The following is a 23,300-nucleotide window of genomic DNA, read 5'->3' on the forward strand; positions in this document are numbered from 1 at the left end:
TCACCTGATACCTTGAAGTGTATTGATTTGAAATCTACCTCTGTTGGTTCCGAGATGATAATAACTCATCCAACAAATATATGAGGAGGTGTTCAGGTGCTGTGCATTTCAACACTGGAGATATAGCAGGGAACATATTTATAGGTTAATTGGAAAGGTTGACTTTAAAAAATTAATTATAGTTATAACATGTTACAGGAAGGGAAAGGTATCTGAGGGATACAACTAGTTGGTTTTACCTTGAAAACTGACAGAGGTAGGGTGCAAGATGGGGCTGACCTGACCTGGCACATTGGGAAAAGACCCTTAGGAAGAAATGTTTAGGCTGAGATAGGAAGAATGAGCAGGAATTGGTTTAACAAAGAAAGGATAAAAGTTTTTTAGGCAGAGACTAGCATGGATGAAGGTTTAAGAGTAAGAACTGCAACTGACTCAGTCTAAGTCAGAGTTAGCCCTCATGTGGCTGTGCTGCCAGATGTCAGTGGGTGAGGTATTTCTCTGCTTTGGAAAGAAACAGAACCCAGCTTCTGCTTTTGATCAAGGGAGCAACCATTTGAGAGATTTAAAATTTTGATATATGTACCTTACCTGCTTCTTTTTTAGATGGCAATCTCAGCTGTTGCTGGTATTCTTAAGCAGCTAAAAAGAACCCACAAAAAGCTGACCATCAATCCTTATGAAATCAGTAAGTGCTGTCAAACGTAATGAGTAGTGCTTCTCAGTCAAACTTGGAAAGTTTCTTTGAAATGTATAAATTACAGTTCTTGATCTCAAGTATTTTTCTATACAAAGTATAGAAGTATAGGAAGATTTTAATGTGAAGTATGAAATAATATTATAAAGGGCAAACAGTTGACTTAGTAAAAACTAGTGATAACAAGTATTTATAAAAATAGATGGCTCTTTATGTCTTTATAATACATAAAATGTGTAGCTTTTACACACTCTGGGTACACATGTCATCTACTTACTTATCTCATCAGCTAAGCAGTTATACTAGTTATTTATCAAACTGTATCTCAAAGGCTTAAAATACCATTACTATTTAATTCATCAATATGTTAAGTGTTTCTTCTTCAGTAGTAGGATTAGGGACAAGGTTAATTTGATTTTGAAGGGAGAAAAACATCATTTTTATTACTTTGGCTATCATTTTTTTTATCTCTGATAACTCCTGAGATATTCAAACAGCTGTCTTCAGTTTACCCCCAACCCCATTTTGGGAGGGAGTGTAGCTGTGCACCAACTACCACCTTTATTTTGGAACACTATAAAATGGTGTTAACTAAATGTGGGAAAGACTTTCATTTCATTATACTCTCTACTACTAATCTTGTTTTACCCTCACTTGAAACACATGTTTGTAGGTCTCATATTAAATGAATATTTATTGGTCCCAAAACACAAGTGTGGGTAGGTGCATGTGTACGTGTGTGTGTGTGTGTGTGTGTGTGTGTGTGTAAAGAGAGAGAGAATGTCAAAGTGTACACATGGTGAAATGTTAAAATTGGGGGCATCTGGTTGAAGAGAGTATACGGGAATTCGTTGAGCTCTGTAATTAATTAATTCAAACCTAAAAAATTTTAAGAAAATTAATCCTTTTAATTTTGGTAAAAGGGATGAAGTATGGATGAAACTTGACTTTCTCCCCTCCAATAACTATCCCAACACCATTTAGTGGATAATCCCATCTTTCCTTCTCTGATGTGAAATGCCTCATATGTATGTGCTTTTGCCTTGAGCGAATTTTAACAGAGTCTTGTTATGAAGATAAAGTCACACTAGCACTATTTGAGAATAATTATTGCACAGTTATTTTGAAATTCACGAAATGTAATTGTCTTTTCCTTAGGTGGATATCCTAAACCCACCCAAATTGTTGCTGGTGATAGACCTGATAATCATTGGTTGCATTATGATAGCAAAAGTATACCAAGAACTAAAAAAGAATGGGAGTCAAGTTGCTTTGTGGAAAAAACTCACTGGGGATACTACACCTGGCCACAGTAAGTTGCAACTTGCCATGCACCTTATTATTAAACAACTTATCTTTGTTATAATTTGTTTTATCATCTGGATTTCTAGGGAGGTTCTGAGGCAGTTGAAGCAGTTAGAGGTACTTTGTCACCAAAGATACACAATCTCTAGCTTTTTCCCTCTTCCCTCTTCCTCTTTTTCTTTGTTCTCGCCAGTGCTATGCCTCATCCTGCCTCCTTCCTTGTCTTTCCACTGAAACCCTTAGACTTCCTTAGTCCACCATTATACATCTGAGGAGTTTGTTAATAGTTGCTCTAAGTTATATTCCTACCTATTAATACTACACGTGTCTAAACCAGCCCCAAGAAATACTTATTTGTCTCTTATTGACACCAATAATCTATGTCATTAGGATGCAATGACCTGAGATTTTTAAGGTGGAAGACTGAGTGATATACTCGTAACCCACAACTTAGCATCTGATTAGAGTTCATTAGAAGTGCCTTCTAATGCTTTCTGTCCAAGAAGCTCTAATGTTTCCTATGTGTATTACAAATATAAACTCTTACTGTGTAGGAATATGGTTGTTTATGCTGGTGTGGAAGAGCAACCTAAGCTTGGCAGAAGCAGGGAGGATTTGACAGAGGTAAGCATTTAATTTCACCACGTGTAAACACTTACCTGGTTCAGATGCATCTTACTTTTGGCCCCTGATTTATATTTCAAACTAAGTTCATGGGGTTTTTTCCCCCAATTTGTGTATTGCAGTGTAGCACAATAAGTATTGGTAAATGGGCGCTCCCTTACTCCCCCCCAGCCGTCCCCCCTTCTGTTAGGACCAGTTAGCACAAGTCTTCTATATCTAAGGTCACTCCCAAGTTACTACCTACTTAGCACTCGGGTACTGGCTTTAATTTTTTTATTGCGTATAAATGATGGATACTCAGTAAATAGATGTTTGTAGATTTAAGTCGGAACTTCTTAGTCTTTGTAGAACTTCTTTACCATTTTGAAAGTTGATGAAGGGCTTTTAGGTTTATGTCTTCCTCAATTAATGTTGTAGCTTTTATTTTCTAATTCTGAGCAAAGTTTACCTTTTAACTGCTGATATTTTATAAATATGGAAATAATTTGCTGGGGTTTGGTTTGCAGTTTGGAGGATTTTCCTAATTTGCACAGAAATTGGCACAATAGCATTAAGTCTTCATTTCTCAAGCAGAACATTTTTGGTTTTATTTCGCAGTTTGAGAAGTGGAATCCAAACTTGAAGAGCTGAAGGAAAACTTTTAGCTATTCTTAGGATTTAGCATTTTTAGGAGGCAGTATTATTTTGGTTTCAGAAAGGCTCTATGAGAACTAAAAATTCTTTAGAACAAAAATAAAAACTTACTGTTGAGTTTCAAATCTTTATGGTTGAATTTTAATGTTTTCAGAATCATATTTTTAAATCGATTTTAATCCCTGAATGTTGTTCTTTTTTTTAACTTTATAGGCAGAACAGATTATATTTGATCATTTTTCTGATCCTAAATTTGTGGAACAGTTAATTACTTTTCTATCTTTAGAAGACAGAAAAGGAAAAGATAAATTTAATCCTCGACGTTTTTGCCTCTTTAAGGTAACTATGTTATTTACATACCCTTTTCATAAAGCTTAGTGACTGTCAATTTGTAGGTTCATAAGTTTTAAAGTATTTGTTCAAAGTTTGAGTTTAGTCATCTGTTATCTTTATCTAAAATGACTCTGGAAGTAATGCCTATCTTATTCATCTTGGCTTAAGGTCTAGGACTCAAAAAAAACCAAGCTTTTTGGTATTTACCTCTAATATTTATAATTAGCAGTAGAAGCAAAAAACCAAAACCCACAAGACTATGTGCATTTCATGTTTATTTGATTTTTTTTGAGGTGTGTGTGATATTTTTAAGGTTAAAAGGTTAGAAAGATTATTAATTTTTCACTGATCATATTTTAATATAATGTGGCAAATGACAGTGTTTTTACCATTTTAACTTACAGACATTGTTAAAACAGTTAAGTTCTATAGGGGAGAATATGGAGTTTTTTAAGCACAGTGGTAATAAGAACAAACAAATATAAGCATGTGATACTGGAGATGCTAGTCGTTTGAGTACTGAAGAACTTTTATTTTTATTTGCATAGGGTATATTCAGAAATTTTGATGATGCCTTTCTGCCAGTTCTGAAGCCCCATTTAGAACGTTTGGTTGCAGATTCACATGAGAGCACCCAGCGATGTGTTGCAGAAATTATAGCTGGTTTAATCAGAGGCTCTAAACATTGGACATTTGAAAAGGTGATGTAATTTGTACAGTGCATTCCCTCTTAAAGCTGCATTATCCATTTATGCAACAATTCCCAACGCGTTAGGTATTAACACCTAGCTCAGTCCCTCAGCCTCCGCCACCACTGACCCTCTGCCAGCATTCCGGTGCCACCTCGGGCTGGCGGTCCTCAGGAGGGAGCAAGGCGACAGGTGGCCGGGCGGGCGGCTGATGGGGGCAGCGGCGGGGCGGACAGTGGTCCTACCTTCTTGTCTCATCTCCATGGGGTTAGCCCGTGGTGCTGTGAGCTCTAAGGTGGACAGCAGGTTGTGTGTTTATCAGAACATATTCATGGCTGCATCAAGGGCACACACATCTTTTAAAAAAAGAAAAAGATGTTAACACCTAAAATATGAAATATTTAACTTTATATTGCTTTTGAGTATAGGTCACAAAGTCGTGGTCTATAGGTGGCATTGAATGTCTTTTAAAATCTGAATTATTTTCCATCCTGTAAAAAGGATTTTAGTTTCTCTTGAGAAATGGGAAGATTGTGGAATACTGGTCCCACATTGCTGCACTGTATCAGTTGGCTGGGGCTGTGCAAGGGTTTCTCCCTTCCTGAGGCACTCTCTAGCTTCTCATTAAATCTTTTCTCTTAGCCTCTGTGCTAATTTACATTACTCATTTGGTCTCGTAGATGGTTTGAGTTTGACAGCCTTTTTTTGAGTATCCGTCTTTTTAATTGTAAGATTAAGTTTTACATATCCACCCTAAGGTTAGTTTCTTAGCAAGATGCACTAGACTGAAAATAACCTGGTAAAATGTCCAGAATGCCTGAGTAAAAGGTAGGCTGCCATTTTTCAAAGAAAAGACGCAAATACTGTTTCTGGTAAACTTAATTACACATACCTTTTAGGAGGATTATCAACACTTTTTAATATATTAGTTTAGTTATACATATTCGAATCATGTATTAAAGTATTCGTTAGTTTGTAATATTGCCATTTTCCTGCTCACATATGAAACAATTTTATTTAAACATGTTCATACATATCCTTATCATCCTGTCTCTGTCATTTTTGAGTTACCTCATTTCTAGAACACATCTCCTTTCCGTATAAGTTATTTAAGATATAGCTTGTTTTTTTCTTTTTATTCAGTGCCTAGTGCTACCACTGGAAATCTTATCCCAAGCCCTCTCTCCCCATTTGTCCTACATAGGTCCTTTTGACTAAAGTATAGTCCATGGACTTGCAGCTTGGGCATCACTTGGGAGCTTATTAGAAAAGTAGGATCCCAGGTCCCACCCTGATCTAATGAATCAGAATCTGTGTTTTATCAAGATCTCAAGGTGATTTATGTTCTCACTAAACTGTGAGAAGCAGTTTAGTGTTTAGACACATATATATATTCACAGTCTCTGTATAACTGAACACTTTAAAATGCTATTTATAGTCATCCAAAACTTGGAATTTAAAGGTTATACTTCAGGCTAATACTAAATTGTATTGAAAAGTCATTGCTTCCTATATTAGGATTCAATCAAGTGACCTCCATAAGCATGCAAAATACAGAGATGATTGAGGTTTTGTTTCAGCCCAGTGTACTATGTCATTCAGACATTTAAAGAGAGAACTTTTTAATAGTATGAGAGATTTTGTAAGAAACCATATAAAGTGTCTTCTCTTTTCTGATTTTTGTTTTATTTTTTTGGAAAAAGATGGCCTTATTACCTGATATGTATCATGGTAACATGGTGATGTTACTTTCTTGGATTATTTGGGTCTTCTAAGAAATAAAGGAAGTATCAGGTTGTGTATTTGTATGTGTGTGTTTGCAGAAAAAGATAGTTGAAGAAAAATGTTCTGAGTATCATTAACATTTTCCTGTGTATTTTGTTTTGAGTAGGTGGAGAAGCTTTCAGAGCTTTTGTGTCCTCTGCTTCGAACAGCATTGTCCAACATTACAGTAGAAACTTACAACGACTGGGGAACTTGTATAGCAACATCCTGTGTAAGTTCTCCTATTCATTTTTGTGTCTCACTGATCTATTCAAACTGCTTCATACCATGTCTCAAAATGTGTAAAATCTCATTATACCTCTTGAATCCTGAAATTTTATCATCTTACATGACTGGAGATGGTTCTGTTTATCTTTTTAAATAAGCCTTGAGTGATAACTCTTAAGTGATTGTTTTACCTTCTCTGCCATGGTAATTGCCTTTTTAGATTAAGTGACAAGTCAAATCCTATATCTAGAAGTGTAACTTACATACAGTAAAAGCCAGATGATACAAGGTTATAGGTATTATTTTTGACACCTTGTATGTCCAGGGCAGTTATACTTTGATTTAAGAGAGTCCATTTAGCTAACAGTTTTCTCACTGTTAGTCTTTCTAACATGAGCTATAAGAATACATTTGGATTTGACTTGCCTATGAGTTTTAGTTTGATTTTCTTCCTCTATACTTATATTTATTTATATTTCTAAAATAACGATGTCTGATTTATTTGAAAAATTATATGACCTCTGTTTTAATTGCTGCTGCTTTATATTTTCAACACAGGAAAGCAGAGATCCCCGGAAACTTCACTGGCTTTTTGAGCTGCTGTTGGAATCACCACTGAGTGGTGAAGGAGGATCCTTTGTAGATGCATGGTAAATAAGAAGGAAGCTTATGAGGTTAACAAAAGATTTTACAACAAAAGATAACATCTTTGTTCTTTATGTATAAGTAGAAGTGAAATGTCTATACTCCTAAAGGCTACATAATGTAACACTGTCTTCTGGGAGATGACCATAGTTCAATTCAATACAACATATGATTCTAAATACAGTTATTTCTCAGTTGAGAACAAGTAGGAGAATTGGAGGCAGCCTGAGCAATTCAAAGATAAAGTAGGTCCAGCCTACTCTGCTGTCACATCTTTTATATCAGGACTGCTTTTTTGTACCATGACAGTATTACTAACTTCTTTATCACATGTTAATTTTTCACTCTTTCCTATTAGGAAAGAAGATAGTAATCCCTTTAAGGAAATATATACTTGGGCATAAGGAGCTGCAAAAGTTACTGAACAAGAGAACAAAATCTAGATAATCCTGTAACAAGAATAATAATAATAATTATTATTATTATTATTAATTAGTGAGGAAACTTCTGATGCTTAGAGATTAACTCAATGAGTATTCTAAAGTCAGTGTTTCCTTTGATTGTATAGCAGTGGAGTTGAAATGAGATATAGAGAAAATGATGTAGAAAAAATTAATAAAATCTTCCTAAAGGTGCTATTCTAAATTGTTAGTTTGAAAATGAAACAATTTTAAGTGGAATACAGACATCATTAATGTAAACTGTCAACATGTAAAAGCAGGACTTCCCTGGCCGTCCAGTGGTTAAGACTCTGCACTTCCACTGCAGGGGGCACGGGTTTGATCCTTTTTCGGGGAACTAAGATCCCACATGCCACAGGAAAAAAAAAAAACATGTAAAGGCAGAGAGGGGCACTAACACAACTCTACTGTGCTTTATTTTTAGTCGACTCTATGTCTTGCAAGGTGGCCTTGCCCAGCAGGAGTGGAGAGTACCTGAGCTATTGCATAGACTACTGAAGTACTTGGAACCCAAACTCACCCAGGTTTACAAAAATGTCAGGGAAAGAATAGGGAGGTAGGTATTATTTTCTCTGTGGTATGGTATACCTCTTGAGTTTTTTTTTTTATCAAAATTTAATGTCTAGTAATACATACTCGTTATGTTACTATTGAGTTTCATGATATCCTCTTCTTCAGATTTTGTTTTATACTGTATTGTGGGACATTAGACAAGAGTCTCTGAATGTAAAATAGAACGGTAGTGTGCTCACAAGTCAGTGGGGAGTAGTCGCCACACTGTAGTTTTTAATACCTCAGAATTGTGTGCACAGGCACAAGACCCTCTCTAGGGATTGTCTTGGGAAAATTTACTTTGGTTGGGTCATACTTTTGAACCTTAGTTTTATTGATAATGTGGAATCTCTTCTTATTATATGTATTTTATTTTACAGTGTGCTGACCTATATATTCATGATAGATGTTTCTTTGCCAAACACTGCACCAACAGCATCCCCTCGTGTCCCTGAGTTTACTGCTCGAATTCTAGATAAATTGAAACCCCTCATGGATGTAGATGAAGAAATTCAGAACCATGTTATGGAAGAAAATGGAATTGGTGAAGAAGATGAACGAACCCAGGGCATTAAACTCTTAAAAACTAGTGAGTGGCTAAACTTAGTAGAAACTCCCTCTAAAAACAGACATTTTAGATTATCCTATTGACTTCTCCCCCCTCCCCTTTTTATTATGGTAAAATGTACATAATGTAAAATTTATAGCTGAGTGGCATCAAATACATTTACATTGTTATACAGCCATCACTTTCCTCCATCTTTATACTCTTTTCATCTTGCAAAACGGAAACTCTGTACCTTAAACAATAACTCCTCATTCTCCCCTCCCTCAGCCCCTGGCAACCACCATTCTACTTTCTGTCTCTGTAATTTGCCTATTCTAGGTATCTCATATAAGGAGAATCATACAATATTTGTCCTTTTATGTCTGGCTTTTTTCACTTTGCGTAGTGCTTTCAGTGTTTATCAGTTCATCTGTTCATGGACATTCAGGTTGTTTACACCTTTTGACTATTGTGAATAATATTTCTATGAGTATTAATGTAGAAGTATGTTTGAGTCTCTACTTTCAATTCTTTTGGGTATTGAAAGCAGAATTGCTAGACCATGTGGTAACTCTATGTTTAATTTTTTGAGGAGCCACCAAGCTACTTTCCACAGTGTCCACACCATTTTACATTCCAACCAGCAGTGCAGATGGGTTCCAACTCTTCCACATTTTTGCCAACACCTTTTATGACTATAGCTCTCCTTATAGGTGTGAAGAAGGTATCTTGTGGTTTTAATTTGCATTTCCCTTATGAATAGTGGTTGAAAATCTTTTCATTGGCTTATTTTCTATTTTTGTTTCTTCTCTGGAGAAATGTCAAGTTCTTTGCCCATTTTTTTTTTTTTTTTTGCGGTACGCGGGCCTCTCACTGTTGTGGCCTCTCCCGTTGCGGAGCACAGGCTCCGGACACGCAGGCTCAGCGGCCATGGCTCACGGGCCCAGCCGCTCCACGGCATGTGGGATCCTCCCGGACCGGGGCACGAACCCGTGTCCCCTGCATCGGCAGGCGGACTCTCAACCACTGCACCACCAGGGAAGCCCCTTTGCCCATTTTTGAATTAGGTTGTTTTGTTGTCGTTGAGTTGTAGTTCTTTCTATATTCTGGATATCAGTCCCTTATCTGAAAATGATTTGCAAATATTTTCTCCCATTTTGACTCTTGATAGTGTCCTTTGATGCACAAAAGTTTTAATTTTAATGAAGTCTGATTTACCTCTTTCTTTTGTTGCCTTTGCTTTTGGTGTCATGTCTAAGAAATTGTTGCCAAATCCAGCGTCATGAAGTTTGTCCCTTAAGTTTTCTTCTAAGAGTTTTATAGTTTTAGCACTTACATTTCAGTCTTCAGTCCACTTTGAGCTAATTTTTGTCTATGGTATAAAATAAGGATCCAGCTTCCTTCTTTTGCTTGTGATACCCAGTTTCCCAGCATCATTGGTTAAAAAGACTGTAGTTTTTTTCATTGAATAGTCTTGACACTGTTGTTGAAAATTGGCCATATGTGTGAGCATTTATTTCTGTGCTCTCTGGCCTATTCAGTTGGTCTCTATGTCTGTTCTTATGTCAGTACCACACTGTTTTGATTACTATAGCTTTGTATTAAGTTTTGAAATCTGGAATTGTGAGTCCTCCAACTTTTCTTTTTCAAAATTGTCTTGATTATTGGGGGTTCCCTGTTGTTTGTATATCTAAAACTTTTTCAAGGATTCTAAGTATAAACAACTAACCTAGTCATCAGTTTTGCTTTGTTAGGATTTTTGAAGGCTAGTTTTAATTTGTACTTCGTGTGAGTGTTTGTAGACCATTAATAATTTGCTGATTCATTCTTTGAGGGTGGCTTCAGTCCCCTAGATTAGTTGATACCATTTGTTATGGATCCTGTCACACTGCTGATCTAATTTGTGAAGTAACACAGACCTCTTTCTTTCATTGAAGAGCTATCAGAGTGGCTGACACTAGCATTATAGAGTCACTCTACTTTGTAGTCTCTAACTGGATAGCAAAGACTGACTCTTTGTGTTTGTTTCCATAAAGTATTGAAATGGCTGATGGCAAGTGCGGGAAGATCCTTCTCTACAGCAGTCACTGAACAACTTCAGCTTCTACCTTTGTTTTTTAAGGTAAGTTTATGTCTGAAATTAAAAATGTATCCCCTTTTGACCTTCAAAAGGAATTTATAATTATCATCAGATGGTTGATAGGTTTTCAGACTGTGTATGATTTGTTTGCATCTCTGAAAGGTAGAATAGTCACAGGAAAATCATTAGTGTTAGTGGTTAAATATTTGTTGAAATAATCTTTCTAATATTAGGTAAGAGTATGATCTTGACAGTTACATGAAAAGTCTAAAGACAGAACATTGTTTCACTGAGAGCCAGTTTTCAAGTAATAGTTTAGGAAAATATTGATAGCTTTAAAAAAAAAGCCACAATGACATTTTTGAATATAGCTATTCCTGACTTTTTAATTCAATGTATAATAAATTTGAAAATCAAAGTGTTCAGTATATTGTATTTATTTTACATTGCTAAATGGCACTATATATAGTTGGTTCTAACAAATATTTGCAGGAAATAACTTGTGTCTGGTAATCATATTGAAGTTTTATTTGGTGTAAGATATAACCTGAGGTGGTTTTAATTATTCATCTCTCCAGTCAGTGGATAAAGCTAGTAAACTAAGATTATATAGTAGTTTCCAAAATTATAGTTGGTAGTGATGGCTGTGGTTGGTTGTGGTTAGGAAAACAGTCTAGTCTTATTGCAAATTGGGAAGGCTTGGCACAAACATCACCACTACTTGACAATTATGGTCAATACAGTTGTTATTATTTAAGACGGAGGGCCCTTGTTACTGTTTATTAGCAAATGGCATGCTAAACTTTTCATCTGCCATTGTGTATTTTGTCTTTAGGAAATTTCAAAAAGATAACACTTCTGGAAATTTTCAAAGGATTCACTACTAAAATACTTTTTAAAGTGCTCTGTAGGGCCTGATACCCATGGATACCTTTGGGATCTTTTGGGATATAAAAGTGGACAGTAGCCATTAGTGTACAGATAGGTCTTTGTTACTTGTAGGTCCTTGGTGTAGATATGGTTTGTCTTTAGGGCAGTGGTGCTTAAACTTTTTTCCACTACCACATACCCAGTGGGTATGGAACATGATCTCATATGTTCGTAAATGGGTAATGTGCAATGAATGTTGGGATAGCTGGAGTTCCACCCCTTTTCTTCACTCAGGAAAATGTCAGAAAGCAAATAGTATATGAGAATGAGGTTGATAGGATGATTTATTTGAATCCACTTGAAATTTGCAGAAAAAATGTGTATCATTAGATTGCTGTACTGCATAATTTGCTAGTGACGGGCCTAACAGTTAACCTGAATATACAAATATTGAGGTTGAGAATCTCCTTTAGGCCTTCATGGTAAGTGGGATCTGGTATATGCAGGCATCAAATAGTTGGGGAAATGTGAGCACTACTGAATATATTTTAACTGTAATGAATTTTTATGTATGATTTCATTACAGGTTTTTTAAATAAGAGACTTTATCTTTCAGAGATAAAAATAACTTTTTTGGGGGGGCATGCTATGTGGCTTGTGGGATCTTAGTTCCCTGACCAGGGGCTGAACCCGTGCCCCCTACACTAGAAGCACAGAGCCCTAACAACCGGACTGCCAGGGAATTCCTGAAAATAAAGTATTTATGGATGAAATATGTCTGGGATTTGCTTCAAATAATTTAATTGGGGGATGGGGAACCACAGGGGAGCAAAAAATGAAAGGATTAGCCATGAATTTGTCATTGTTGAAGAAGTGATTGATTCATGGGGATTCATTATACTATTCTCTAGTTTTGTGTATGTTTGGATTTTTCTGTAGAAGTTGTTAAAATTAAAAATGTAATTTCTTTCATGTAAGGATGCCTTTGTACTTACTGGCTGTTTTTCAGTTTATGTCTTTGGTTTTTTTTGTTGTTCTCTAGATTGCCCCAGTGGAAAATGACAATAGCTATGATGAACTGAAAAGAGATGCAAAGTTATGTTTATCACTAATGTCTCAGGGGTTGCTTTACCCTCATCAAGTGCCTTTGGTACTTCGGGTGCTAAAACAAGTAAGAATTTATATCAAACACTTATATATTTGGTTTACAATTCTAAGAATTTCACAAAGTCAGCTGCGGTACACACAACACCTGATACTTGCATTCATTTTGAATCTTATTTTAGTATGAGAGGAGACATATGTTGACCAAAGAAACAGATTTAGAATCTGTACCTGGCTCTGCCACCGACTTCTGTGACACTGGGCAGGTCACTCAACTCTAAATTTTCTATATACATAAAGAGCTAATTATTGAAGTACTTTGGATACAAAGTGCTTATGAGGGAGAGGGTGGGCATTCTCTTTTACCATTTCCCCTTTATTTTATTCACTTGTATTTTCTGATCTGTGGTAGAAAGACCTAAGTGAGTATATATTTTCTGGCTGCATATTTATTTATTTATTTTATTTATTTTTGGCTGTGCCGCAAGGCATGTGGGATCTGTGGGATCTTAGTTCCCCGACCAGGGGTTGAATCCACACCCCCTGCAGTGGAAGCATGGAGTCTTAACCACTGGACCACCAGGGAAGTCCTGTGGCTGCATTTTTAGTGTACTATGTGCTCAGCTTTATGCAGGTTACACATGTGTTATATAATATAAAAAATGGACATGTTCCCATGCTTTCCCCTGAAAGATATTTTTTAACAGCCTCAAATGGTATTTTTTTGCAGTAGAATTTAGTAGTTCTCAATTTTGTTTGCTTTCATTACCCTACCAGCTACTATCAAAAGTAAAATAAAATAATGTGCAAGCGTTGGAGGACTTAAGAGTCATTAATTATAAATAATTCTTCTAAAATTGACTTATATCTGTGTTCCTTTCCCTTTACTCTCAACCATTCATTCATACATTCAGAATAGCTAACTTTTACCTGAAATAGCTTGTGCAACCTTTTGTTTAGAAGGAAGTGTAAGATGAGCTTGCTCTAGCTATACCTGTAAAAGTAGAGTTATATCGGAAGTCTATATTATTTGTAATTTCACTGTCATCTCATGTTCTTGCCAGCACTGTTTTCATCATTTCTACTAATTTCTCATCCACAGACAGCAAGAAGCAGTTCTTGGCATGCTAGATATACAGTACTGACCTACCTCCAGACCATGGTATTTTATAACCTCTTTATTTTCCTAAACAATGAAGATGCAGTTAAAGACATCAGGTGGCTGGTTATAAGTCTTTTGGAGGATGAACAGCTAGAGGTAAAATTTAGGTTATAGCAAACCGAAATTTAATAAATTTAAAGAAAGCATTATGGCACCTCTTTTAAGAAGTATTTACACACTGATATGTAAAGTAAAAGTAACTTTAATTTTAACATAGCCCTATGTGATTAGTTTTGATACCCCAATCATTTCCTGTAGTACAAATGGAAACAGACATTGGACACATTCTTGTTCTGGCTTCTCTTTGCAATTGGGCAGATAACATTTATGAACCAAAGTTTTCTTAATCTATGAAACTGCAGGTGATAATACTCTACTTACCTTACTGATTTTTAAAGGGCTAATAGGAATGTGTATGAGAGCAGTTTCAAGAGAATGAAAATCTACACATAGGTGCTATTATTCAGTAGATTTAAGATAAGATTGTTGTCCCTTTTTATTTTCCTTGGTAGAGAAATTAAAGTCAACTTTTTTGCTGAAGTAGCATTAAATAAGATATAACTGCCTAAATTGGCCTTAGGTAAAGAAAATGTAATTGAAAATTTTGTGAAATGTTTGCTTATTTTATTTTATGGACTTTATGGGTTTTCCATATAGTGGAGCACTCCCAGTAATTATCTGTATTTTATTTGAGAGCATTGAAAATAGATTTGTATCCCTAGGAAACTGGGAATGGAAATTTCTCCACCTCCCTTATGAATCTATGTATTTTACATTCCAGCTTTCTTGTGTTCTGGGAGCAGATATGTCCAGTTCCTAGGGTACTCACCCAGTGGTTATAACTCTGACAGCCTTCGATTAAAATATTTGCAGCTATCTGTAATTTTTTTTTAGGCTATTCTTATTTTTTTCTTCATTAAACTTAAAGGAATGGAAATGGAAAGGTGGAAATCTCAAAAGTCAGTGTTTCCTACCTTTAAATATTATAGCTAAATGGACTGTTTTCTGGACCTTGTTTTAGAACATTTTTATAGATTATTCTTGTATTTTATTCCATGTAGTAGGCTTAAACTTAGCTGTTACTGTAAACATAAGCGTGACATTTATTAAAATTATCAGTTTTAAAACATGTGGTACTGAATATCAGTAACAATTAGCCAGAAGTATTCATGACAATATTGGGGAAAAAAAACTTTGTGGTAATCTAAATGAGAAATGTTTAAAGAAAACTTTATTAGATTTAAAGGAAAATTTTTAGAAATGTTGGGAAATTTTTTATACATAAAAAAGCTAAATACCTTTTTTGCTTACCTTGTAAAGTTAATTATTATAGACATGTACAGACTGACCCTTGGAACAAAACATCACAAAAGTAGATGCCACTACTGGGAAAGAGAACAATTCAGTTAGAGGTGTTTGGGTAACTTGATAGCAGTTTGGAGAAAAAAAAATAGATTAGAACATCTCACACTGAAGTGTATTCCAGATATAGTATAGATACACCCCCCAACCCCCCCAAACACATACTTTTTGCTTAGAGAAAGTAGGAGAAATGAATTTGGATATTTATGTGAACTGTGAGCCGAGAATGACATTCTAAGTATTTAGTCAATAGATTTCACAAATCCAGAGATGGGCAGATCTGACCACAAGAATATTAGAAACTCATCAGTTTAATTGGTCAAGCATCAAACTAGAGAAAAACATAAGAAGACCATTAAGACCTTGAGGAGTAGATGGTGGTGGTGGTATCATATATGTATGGGTGAAAACAATATAAGCAGTAAACAAAAGTCAAACCTCTCTTAATGACCAGAGAAATACAAACTTAAAACAATGAGACTCTTACTTTCATGTCCTCCACCCACCAAAGACAAAAACGTGTAATAATAATAACCAGTGTTGGTAAGTTAAAACCTAGTATTCCCATTAGTTTTGTATCATAGTATATGTTAGCACTGGCTTTTTGAAAAGCAACCAGTAGCCACAAAATTAATAGTAAAATTGGAGATACATTGAAATTTAGTAATCCCAATTCTTAGAATTAGCCATGTCCTAAGAAAATACATTGCAATATGGAAAAATTATATAAATTAAGTGTTTTATAGCATAGTAGTGAGAAGTTGAAAGCATTCTAGTCAATAGTTGAGTATAAAAATAAATCATGGTATGAAAGGAAATAATGCAACCAAGTATGAAGTAGTAAAACATTTTATAATGTATTTCATATAATAATGTAATAAAAGTAGCAAAGAATATGTTAAGAACCCCCAAACTGTCACATTGAAAAATTTAAGAAAAAGTCTTTTGAATGAATAAGTAGCAAAACGTTTGAGTGGTTTTTTTCAAATTATTATTGCCTTTCCTTACAACTATTTAGCAGAAATTTTTGTGATATATTTGAGATAACTTTTTACAGCTTTTTTGTCTTCCCAAAACTTGAGTTCCCATTTCAATTTGAAATGGACTGTTAAACACTCTTCATTTAGTACTTCTATAAACTGTATTTATAGTCTGACGACAGCCTGTGAAATTCATAAGAGTTAAAATGGATATAAATCTCTACTATGTATGCCAATTATAGAAATTATCCTGTATCTTTATTACCAGTGAAAACAACAACAGCAGTTGTTTTAAGAGATGTAGAGTCTAGGAAAATTTTATTTTAATGTCAGGCTCTGGCACTGCTTTTACAGTTACACCCCAGATAAGAACTATCAGTCAGTGAGAAAATAATTAATGTATAGAGAAATTTAATTTTGTATAGCATGGTTAACCATTAAACTTTCTGTGAACCTGGTGTAGTGACTCATCCATCTTGAGGCCACAGACCCTTTGAGAATCTAATGAAATCTCTATTAAGAAACTGCAAAAGAGCATTTACACAATTTGTATACAAATATCAGGGAAAATCCCCACCCCAGTCCCCTTACCACTTTCTTCACCTCCCCAGGCTTAGGATCTTGGCTCTAATGGAAGTGATTGTCTTCTGTAGGTTCGAGAAATGGCTGCTACCACCTTAAGTGGTCTGTTACAGTGTAATTTCCTTACCATGGACAGTCCTATGCAGATTCATTTTGAGCAACTTTGCAAAACAAAACTACCGAAGAAAAGGAAACGAGACCCTGGTTTTGTAGGAGATACGAATACGATTCCTTCTGCAGGTAACAAGACTGATGGAGAACACCTTTTGGGAATTAGCCAGGCTTAACTCAACAAATATTTATTGAGTGCTTGTATGTGCCTAGGTCTATGCTAGGTACTGGGAATAGCTGACCCTGCTTTTGAGAAGCTTTGCATGTAGAAGGCAAGACCTGGGGTGTAAAAGCTGAAATTGAGAGAGGTACAAAGGAATGTGTACACGGCTGCATACAACTATTGTAGTAAATCAAGCCTGCACCCACCCACCTGAAATCTCTTTATAAAGAGAGGTATCCAGAATTATTTTGGAGGATCTAAAATATTTGTTTTTAGAATTTATAACTTATGTGTAAATGTACTAAGAGAAAAAACTAAGTAAACAAAACAAGCCTTGCTTTCATTTGGAGAGAGGAAAATCATTACTTCCCTAGGCGTTAGATAGAGGGTGAGAACACTCATTATTCTATGGGAGCTTCCACTCTAATTGAGCATGAAGGTAAACAAGAGAATGAGATCTGATGACTGTGTCATGTTTAAAGAGAAATTTAATGTGATTGCAAAGAAGCACCCGATCTTGCCACTGTTAACTACAAATAGAAGAATAATGGAAAACATAGACTATTAGTAAGTGGGAAGCAGACTGGATTTGCAGAAAATGCTTGGAATATGAAGCTCTTAAGTGCTGATTATAGCAAGGTTTTAATTTTGTTTTTAATTTTATTGAAGTATAGTTGATTTACAGTGTTGTATTAATTTCTGTACAGCATAGTGACTCAGTTATACATATATACATTCTTTTTCATGTTCTTTCCCATTCTGGTTTGTCACAGGGTACTGAGTATAGTTCCCTGTGCTCTGCGGTAGGACCTTGCCGTTTATCCATCTTGTATTTAATAGTTTGCCTCTGCTGACCCCACACTCAGCAGGACTGCCTACCCCTCCGCCCCGCAACCACAAGTCTGTTCTCTGTGTCTACCAGGGTTTTGAGTATGTCATATAGTTACCTAATAGCAATTTCCAATAAAATACCAATATATATTCTAGTTTTTTTGCTTGAAAACTGTGTTTTTAATAATTAAGTACCAAAGTAGTTTTAGGTTTTTGTTATAACCAAATGGCATTGTTTATGACTACTCCAAATTCCCTTTTTCTTAATTTCAACTCCCTATCCATGGCGTTTCATGTATACACATATAATAGACTTACAAACACATACATGCACACGTCTTTATTAAAAAAACAATGAGAATTTGAAAGCACTTTAATGTAACTTCTATCACTAAAAAGGAAGAATAGAGGCCCTGTAGAATACAGACACATAGCAGTTCTGTTTTGCGGAATACAGACATTCCACATTCACGGTGTGTTTACCTAATGAATTGATGCATTCTGTAGGAGGTAGTCACATCCAGAAAAGTGGGATCTAATTTTGACTGGCGATTTTTTTAGGATCAGGGATTGCACTTTCACGTATGATATGAATTGATCAGAAAAAGCCATTACTATGTTAGTTTTACCAAATACATGACACATTTCTGGACCCAAATATAATTATGCTGTCATTGAGGGACGGCTATAGGATGTTTTTAGTTTAGCCTTAAAATCATGTTTTTGATATGTGTGCATACAGAGTCATTTTTAAATGCAGAAATTCAAACATTGGGAACAACTAGCATGATCGAAAACTAATTTGTTTCACTGTAGCAAGTGCAATAGAGTCCTGTAAATATTTGCACATATATTGCTGTTTTCTTTGCAGAGTTGGTCAAACGCCATGCCGGGGTGCTGGGACTCGGTGCATGTGTTCTTTCTAGCCCTTATGATGTTCCCACCTGGATGCCCCAGCTCCTTATGAATCTCAGTGCACATCTGAATGATCCTCAGCCTATTGAGGTAAAATTCTCCCTTGTTAGTTTCTTTGCACAGATATTATCAGTGATATTTTGTAAGAAACCATTTATACTAATCTATATACTCTGGATCTTCTGCTTTGATAAAGCTACTACTCCTACCTCTGCTAGAGCCAAGTTACTCATCAATAATTATTAAAATCTTGCAGAGACCCTGCTGCCTGTATATTTGAGATCTTTTGGTAGCAAGGAAATTACCGTAGCTTCTGTCCCTCCGAGTCCAGTGGAAGTAAGGTATTGTCAGTGTTGTCAGAATAAATTTTATGCTTCTATTTCACTAGCATTTTATATCTAGGAAGTATCTAACTGGGAGCTAATATTAAACAGGAAAATGTGATGGTATTATTTAGTGAACACCTGTGTTCCGACATTAAACAACTTGGAAGACCAATGACTTTGTCCTTTTCACTTTGATAAATAGATGTAAGTATATATTGAAACTGTTTTAATAATGTGGTGCGAGTTCTGGTTGCTTGTCCTAAATTGCAGCTAGTACTAATTCTAAAGAAGTAAGCTTGGTGGCTTTTTGAAGTAAGATTGGTTTATTGGTTTTGTAGCTCTTGGTGAAGTGTAAGATCTGAAGTCTAGAGGGATTGTTATTTAGCTAAAGGTATCCTAAATATAATCCTGGAAAGGTTAAAATAAAATGTATGTGGGTTGCCTACTCTACAGATGACTGTAAAAAAGACCTTATCCAATTTCCGAAGGACGCACCATGACAACTGGCAAGAACACAAACAGCAATTCACTGATGACCAGCTGCTTGTTCTCACCGATCTCCTCGTGTCACCCTGCTATTATGCATAGAAAGGTGAGGCAGCAAAGTTTAAAGAAGTCTGATATCCTCAAATGTCATTGGCTTGATAACTGAGAAGCGGGTATTCCTAGGTTTTTTCTTTCATGACTTTTACTATGGCCAGTGGAAGTTAAGTTCCCAGAGAATTTTATCCTTTCTTCTCTGCTTTAGGTATTACGCAGAGAATTGATGTGACTGCTTTCGGGCCTTTATACATGAGTGGGCTTATGGTTAGATAAAAGAAAAGAGATCTTACTCTTAATTGCCTCCTGAGTGGGGCCTGGCCATTTTTGGTTGTCGTAGGGATTCTAGGTTCTACAGTTGTGAAAACATTTCATCTGGATTCTTAAGTATTTATCATTCATTCTGTATTAAAGAGGGAGGACCCAGAAACCTTTCTACTGAGATAGGATGAATGAAGATTTCATTTTCTGGGCTCTTAGAGTTGGATGTCCTGTTGTCTAACTGAAATTTTTTTCCTCCTTGTTACAGATGAGTAGTCCTCACTTCGAGCTCTTTTCATCAAAAATTCCAGATCCTCAGGTACCATCTGTGGTGGCTTTCTGCAGGTTTTAAAACCCTGCCTCTGTTGAGCTCTCATCATTTTGGTGGTTTCTGTGTTTGGTCTCATTAGTCTGTGTTCCACAGGTTCTCAGCTGCCATTTGATTTCCTAACTTGTCCAGAAGTATTTCTGGAATATTAATCATTTTTTCTTTGAGGCATCAGACAAAGCCATAATGTCTCAGACTAGAAATAATTAACCCAGTATGATCATGGCATCCAAGACCAGACAGAGTAGGAACTCATTACGAAACAGTTTACTTGGAATGGAGAAGACCCATCTGTAATAACAGATCCTGTCATTTCATTCATCTCAAATTATTTTGAATTCTTTCCAAATGGCTGTGGGTTTAGATGGTAGTAGGCCTGTGGGCCATAAATCTGAAGCCTTGAGAGCCTTGGGTCTGGAGAGCCATGAAGAGGGAAGGAAAAGAGGGCAAGTCTTGAACCCAGCCAAGGACCTGATGGATTGCTCGACCAAGACACAGAAGTGAAGTCTGTGTCCACGTGTTTCCCACAGACTGGAGTTTTTGGTGCTGAATAGAAGAGCAGTTGCTGAAAAACTAGGGGTTTGGTGAATAAATTTTGATTGATATGTATGTATACAATGTGTGATTTTGCAAATAAACAGCAACAACAATAAAAACCCTGACTGGTTGATTTTTACCTGTATTCTTTGCAAATATTGTTTGACCCTTTTTGAAAACTGTTACACTTGACTAATGGAAGTCTGCTGTGTTTGTGGAAATTCTGTAATTTTTTTTCTTTTTAATTTTTTTTCCTTTTCCTTTTTTTTTCTTTTTGCCTGCAGAATCATTGAGACTAATAAGTCTTAATATTTATTTGACTTGTTTAATAAATGTTACATAGATGTAAAAGACTGTATAAACTGTAGAGATAGCATTGGCAAGACTTTGTACAGATGCAACCTCTTACACAACACCATTGTGTAATTAATTTGTAAAGATAAACATATAGCTCTTTATTATAGTGATTTTTTGGGCTTTTGTACCAATTGAATGCCATTTTTTTGTGTTTTTAAATTATTTTCTTTATCTTTTCATGTTACAAAAGCTGAGGTATGGGTTTTTTGAGTTTATTTATCGTTAGAATGTCTGAACTTTTATGTAACTTTTTGTGCGCATCTCTAAATGCGAACACTACATGTTTGCCTATGACCAGTTTATAGAACTCAAGGTATCTTCTAGGTTCAATTAATTCACAAGTTGGTGAATGTCATCTTGCAGCCCACCCTGTACACTCTTCCTTAAAGGAACACTACGGTATATTTTTTAGTATCTACTTGCTGAATGACTCGATACAGACCTAAGCACAGCAGAGGTCCTGGTACAGTATTTAAGTGTCAGCATACACAGGCGTAATCCCTGTATAGTGTAGTGCCAAACTGATTATTTCAATTGTGTAACTAGTTTAAAACCCAATAAATGGATTGTTCTTAACACCTGGCTTTTGTCTTCATTACAAGGAGAAGACAGTTCTGTAGCCAGTGACCCTCATGGATTCCTTTTGCATTCATAGATCTGGATCTGTAAATTCCTGCCCTCTGACCAGAGTGAATTATCTAGATCAGACCTGTCCAGCACAATAGGTCATAGCCATGTGTGACTGTTTACATGTAAATTAAATTAAAAATTCCTCAGTCTCAATAACCACATTTCAAGTGCTCATTAGCCACTTTTGGCTAGTGGTTACCCTGTTAAATAGGCAGGTAAATGTTTTCATCATCACAGAAAGTTCTTTTGGACAACACTGGTCTAAATGATTGATTCTCAAATTGATGGGCCTAGAATGTGAATTTTAGTTCATGCTCCCAGCTCATGATATTGATGCCTGGTCCTGCAACCACAGTTTGAGCAGTGAGGTTTTATGTTGTATTGACCACTTCAATTTTTCCTAGCTAAGCTGTATGAAAATACACTGCCATAGGTGAGGTTCCTAAAGTGGGGAATTAAAAAAATATAAGATACTGGGCACCCACTGTGTTCCTCAGTCAGAATTTCTGTGGTTGGGACTCAGGCATCAACGTCTTTTAAAAGCTTTAAAAGTCTTTTAAAAGCTCCATAAATGCTTCAGTTGTGCAGCCAGGATTGAGAACCACTGGTGATGACTCCTAAGGCCCACTCTAGGCCTAAAAGCAGGGCACCTTAATCACATGCCCAATGTGATTCTGATACCAGGCTTAGAAGTTGCTTATTACTTTGATACCCTAACTGGTTATATTGTGAATTATTTAATTCCTAAATTGGCCTCAAGAATGAAAAGGAGGAGGGAGAGAAAAGGGATGAATGGCCACTATTGTCTAAATTCTTAAATGGATGTTGCATTCAAAAGAATGGAGAACGCTAGCAGGAACAGTGTTAAGGGAACGCAAGTGTTAAGGGTTTGGCGGGGGTGTGTGTAGGCAGACCAGTGTTTAGAAGTCACTGCTGATTGGGCCTGGAAGACTGAGCTAAGGCAGGTTTCGGGTGGGGATGGGTGGGGATGGGGGGGAGTGGTAGGAAGTAAGGGGAGGAGAAAGCCTGTATCTTTAATGTTGTATGAGCCAATAAATAATCTTTAGTTTCTGAATGAATCCTTTAAAAAAAAGAATTTGCAAATTGTGTTTCAAAATTTGGGAGGAAAATTTACCTACCTATTTTTTTTCTTTTTTTTTTTTTTTTTTTTGTGGTACGCGGGCCTCTCACTGTTGTGGCCTCTCCCGTTGCAGAGCACAGGCTCCGGACGCGCAGGCTCAGTGGCCATGGCTCACGGGCCCAGCCGCGCCGCGGCATGTAGGATCTTCCCGGACCGGGGCACGAACCCGTGTCCCCTGCATCGGCAGGTGGACTCAACCACTGCGCCACCAAGGAAACCCTACCTACCTATTTTCTTAATGTTAATGATTAGTAGTGTGGCCAGAGAGAACCAGTGAGGAATTTTGTCTTACTGGAAAAATTAACTTTCTACAGACTTTGTAGTTATTTTTGCGGCCAAGGGCCATTTGTCTTGTTACTGTTTGGGGTATTCCCTCATTGTTGAACATCAAGGTTTTCAGTTTTCCCTATTACAGATCACACTGCAGTGAACATTTTCATCCCTTCATACTTAAAACTTGTTTCTTTTATTCAGGTATTTCCTTAGGATAATTTCCAAGGAGTGAGATTTTTAGGTCATGAATCTAAGCATTTTAATGGTTCTCA

At 36.2% G+C, this 23,300-nt stretch overlaps 1 protein-coding gene across 1 annotated transcript in view; it reads left to right on the top strand.

Annotated features, from left to right (window-relative positions):
• Positions 1-20,740, top strand: part of PSME4 (proteasome activator subunit 4) — a gene marked incomplete at its 5' end in the record, with an annotated part of 95,250 nt that extends 74,510 nt beyond the window's left edge. The window contains 17 exons of the mRNA XM_079721213.1: positions 604-685; positions 1,853-2,006; positions 2,554-2,623; positions 3,470-3,595; positions 4,138-4,290; positions 6,170-6,274; positions 6,829-6,920; positions 7,801-7,932; positions 8,309-8,517; positions 10,512-10,597; positions 12,468-12,596; positions 13,632-13,787; positions 16,687-16,855; positions 18,592-18,725; positions 19,415-19,553; positions 20,031-20,081; positions 20,455-20,740. Coding sequence (XP_079577339.1) covers positions 604-685; positions 1,853-2,006; positions 2,554-2,623; positions 3,470-3,595; positions 4,138-4,290; positions 6,170-6,274; positions 6,829-6,920; positions 7,801-7,932; positions 8,309-8,517; positions 10,512-10,597; positions 12,468-12,596; positions 13,632-13,787; positions 16,687-16,855; positions 18,592-18,725; positions 19,415-19,549 — 1,932 coding nt within the window. The 3' untranslated portion in view covers positions 19,550-19,553; positions 20,031-20,081; positions 20,455-20,740. The remainder of the gene's footprint in view (positions 1-603; positions 686-1,852; positions 2,007-2,553; positions 2,624-3,469; positions 3,596-4,137; positions 4,291-6,169; positions 6,275-6,828; positions 6,921-7,800; positions 7,933-8,308; positions 8,518-10,511; positions 10,598-12,467; positions 12,597-13,631; positions 13,788-16,686; positions 16,856-18,591; positions 18,726-19,414; positions 19,554-20,030; positions 20,082-20,454) is intronic.
• Between the last annotated feature and the right edge of the window lie 2,560 nt (positions 20,741-23,300).

Source organism: Hyperoodon ampullatus (genome assembly GCF_949752795.1).
Source record: "Hyperoodon ampullatus genome assembly, chromosome: 15".
NCBI lineage: Eukaryota > Metazoa > Chordata > Mammalia > Artiodactyla > Ziphiidae > Hyperoodon > Hyperoodon ampullatus.